At 52.0% G+C, this 3,126-nt stretch overlaps 1 protein-coding gene across 1 annotated transcript in view; it reads left to right on the top strand.

Annotated features, from left to right (window-relative positions):
• The first annotated feature begins 784 nt into the window (after positions 1–784).
• si:ch73-335l21.1 (insulin receptor substrate 1-B) overlaps positions 785–3,126 on the top strand; it is a 43,578-nt gene continuing 41,236 nt past the window's right edge. Inside the window, exon 1 of the mRNA XM_017426245.3 lies at positions 785–1,666. Coding sequence (XP_017281734.1) covers positions 1,276–1,666 — 391 coding nt within the window. The 5' untranslated portion in view covers positions 785–1,275. The remainder of the gene's footprint in view (positions 1,667–3,126) is intronic.

A 3,126-nucleotide genomic window follows, 5' to 3' on the forward strand; every position in this document is an offset into this window, starting at 1 on the left:
TTTCTTTAGCTCAGATTCAACTTCTTCAGCAAATCCTTTCTGGCTACTTGGAGAATTCAGCTAGCAGTTTGCTACTTTTAACATTTACATTTAGCTCTTGGTTTTGTTACTTTTAGCTAGCAATTCACCTTTGTAGTTTTTAGCTAGTGTTCTGTATTTATGTTTTATCTAGTCTTTTGCTTCTTTGGCTCTAACAACTCACTTTCAGCTACTTTAGCAAATCTTTTAGCTGCTTTTAAGTTTTGTCTAGAAATTTACCATGTTTAGTTTTTTTTTGCCTTTTGTTACTTTAAGTTATTGGGCTATCCTTATGCTACTCTAGCATTTAGCTATCCGTTTGCTACTTTTAGCTCTTGGCTAGCATTTTTCTTCCTATCAGCTAGCATTTTGCTATTTAGCTTTTAGCTAGTGTTTCGCTTCTTTTAGCTTTAACTCAGTTTCAGCTTCTTCTGAAAAATTCTTTTCTTTTGTTGCTACTTTCAGGTTTTAACTAGAACTTTATTATGTTTAACTTTTAGTTAGCCCTTTGCTACTTTTAGCTATGCTAGTTTAGCTTTTAGCTATTGTTTTGGTTCGTCTAGCCTTATTAAGTCAGTTTCTGCTGATATTTGGAGAAGCCCTCAGCATTCACAGCGCTTGTTGACAGAAAACAACATTTCTTCCGCTCAGTTTTGTTTGTTTGTTTGTTCGATAGCCGTGACCGAGCTGAAGCGGAGGGCGCGGAGCTGCGCTGTCGGAGCGGTCCCTGAACGCAGCGCGCTCCTCGCTCCTCCGGCGGTGAGTGACAGAGGAGCTGCTCCTGCTGCTCCACGGTAGCTGCTCCGGGGCGTGCGGAGGTGGTGGGGGGAGGCAGAGAGAGAGAGAGAGAGACAGACCGGCTCGCGGCTCCGCGAGGTGCAGGAAACGGAATTAAAGCGCTCAGACAGGGAACTCTGGGAAACACTGATAGTAGCAGAGGAGGAGGAGGAGGAGGAGGAGGAGGGAGTCCCGCTCGAAGCTGCTCCGCATGTACTCCGTCTGTGTCCGCCTGGAAAACTTGCGCTGGTGAGAGAAGAAGAAGAAGAAGAAGAAGAAGAGGAGGAAGAAGAGGGGGACAGTTGGAGGAGTTCAGCCCATGCTGCGTTCATGCGCGGCGGACAGACGGGGACGGCTCGCCCGGCGGCGCGGGGGAGATGCTTGAACCAGTCGGCTGAACTTCCAGAACACCGGAGAGAACCGCGCGAGTGACGTTCGCCTCAAGTTACTGCTCTCCTTTTACTCGAAGAAACGGAGTCGATGGAGGGGCACGCGGGCGAGCACCCCCACCTCCAGCACCCCCACCCACACCCCCAGCCCCAGCTCCACCAGGACGACGACGTGCGGCGGAGCGGCTACCTCCGCAAGCAGAAGTCCATGCACCGGCGCTACTTCGTGCTCCGCGCCGCCTCGGAGCGCGGTCCGGCCCGCCTGGAGTACTACGAGAGCGAGAAGAAGTTCCGCGGCAAGGCCCCCGTCCCGAAGCGGGCCGTGGCGCTGGAGACGTGCTTCAACATCAACAAGCGCGCCGACGCCAAGAACAAGCACATGATCGTGCTGTACACGCGGGCCGAGAGCTTCGCCGTGGCGGCGGACAGCGAGGCGGAGCAGGACGGCTGGTTCCAGGCCATGGTGGAGCTGCAGTGCAAGGGTGAGCGCGCGCCCACACACACACACACATATATGTACACGCGCGCGCAGGAGAGGAGGGGGGTGGGGGGTAAAGAGGGGAAACGTGGCACTGCACAGAACCAGAGGTTTGTGTTGTTGTTGTTGTTCAGAACCGAGCTTTTTAAAAATGGCATCTTGTCGTGGAGTTTGTGTAAACATCTGAGCTGTGTGTGTGTGTGTGTGTGTGTGTGTGTGTGTGTGTGTGTTATCGTCCCCTCAGCAGCTCTTATCAGGCTGGTGTCAGGCTTGTTATTTACTCTGGTGTTTAGTTGAGCCTCAGCTGTATGTGTGTGTGTGTGTGTGTTCAAACACACCCTGTCCTCCAGAGTTTACTGCTCTCCTCTTTCTTTTTTTTTTTGAAACGCTGATCCAGCACTTTTATCACTTCAGCCACTGATCCCAGAGCAGAGGGAATGACACGTTCCAGGACCGGTTCTTCAGCGGCGCGTTTACGTCCACGCCACGCCACGCCGGGGGCTCGAGCGCGTGCACGAGTTCGCCCCGGATCAGGCGAGATCAGGGCCCCCGATCACTTCTAGCTTAGTGATCAAGATTGACTGCAGCTCGGCGAGAACGTCTCTCGTTCTTTCTTTTCCCCGAAACGGACAGAGCGACCGCATGGCGCGGAGATCAGTTTGGTTAGTGTTTGCTGCAACACCGTGACAATCAGAGAGGTGGAAGTTTGTTTTTGTTTTTGTTTGTTTTAGCTGATGGAGGAGACCGACTTATTTCAGAACATTTTGGCGATTGCCGAGTCCCGCCGTTGCCCGCACCCCTGTGGTGGCGGCGGCAGCGGCGACGACTGTCCAGGAGAGGTTGGCGCTCACGCTGCGAATGTTAGATCCCAGATGCTAACGTTAGCTCCCAGCAGCTGATACCGCAGCTGCGGTTCGCCGCGTTTACTTTTCTGGGCAATCCGCAGAAGTTGGTTCGAAGAAAAGTTCCGCCGTGCGTCGAAAAACGGGCTCTCCGAACTCCTCCGTTTTTTGGTCAAACATGGAGGTTCGCCAAAGGACCTTTTTTACCAAATAATGACGCGGGTGTGTGTGTGTGTGTAATTTAAACTCTGTGGTTTTGAGGAAACCCACGATAAATCCAAACTTGTGCGGCCAGTTCTTGGTTTTTAAAAACCCCCATCTGCGTAATGGGTCCATCCCGGAAAAAAGGAACGGTTCAAATAAATCCTCAAACGCCCCCTCCCCAAAAGACGACGTTGTTCCTGTCCGTAAGCGTACGCTAACACGTGACCACACCTGTGCGTCCTGATTAAGAGTGACGGCGGATTTAGAGCCGTTTGTCTGCGCCTTGTGTCACAAGTTGCCCTTAAAGGGAAAAAAAAAGTGGGGGAAAAAATTTGTTCGTGTAGATATATTTCAGTGTACAAACACAGCTGTCACAGCAGCTCTGAGTCACCTGTTCCTCCGCCTCCCCCCCCCCCCC

This window comes from Kryptolebias marmoratus, linkage group LG7 (assembly GCF_001649575.2).
Source record: "Kryptolebias marmoratus isolate JLee-2015 linkage group LG7, ASM164957v2, whole genome shotgun sequence".
Classification (NCBI taxonomy): domain Eukaryota; kingdom Metazoa; phylum Chordata; class Actinopteri; order Cyprinodontiformes; family Rivulidae; genus Kryptolebias; species Kryptolebias marmoratus.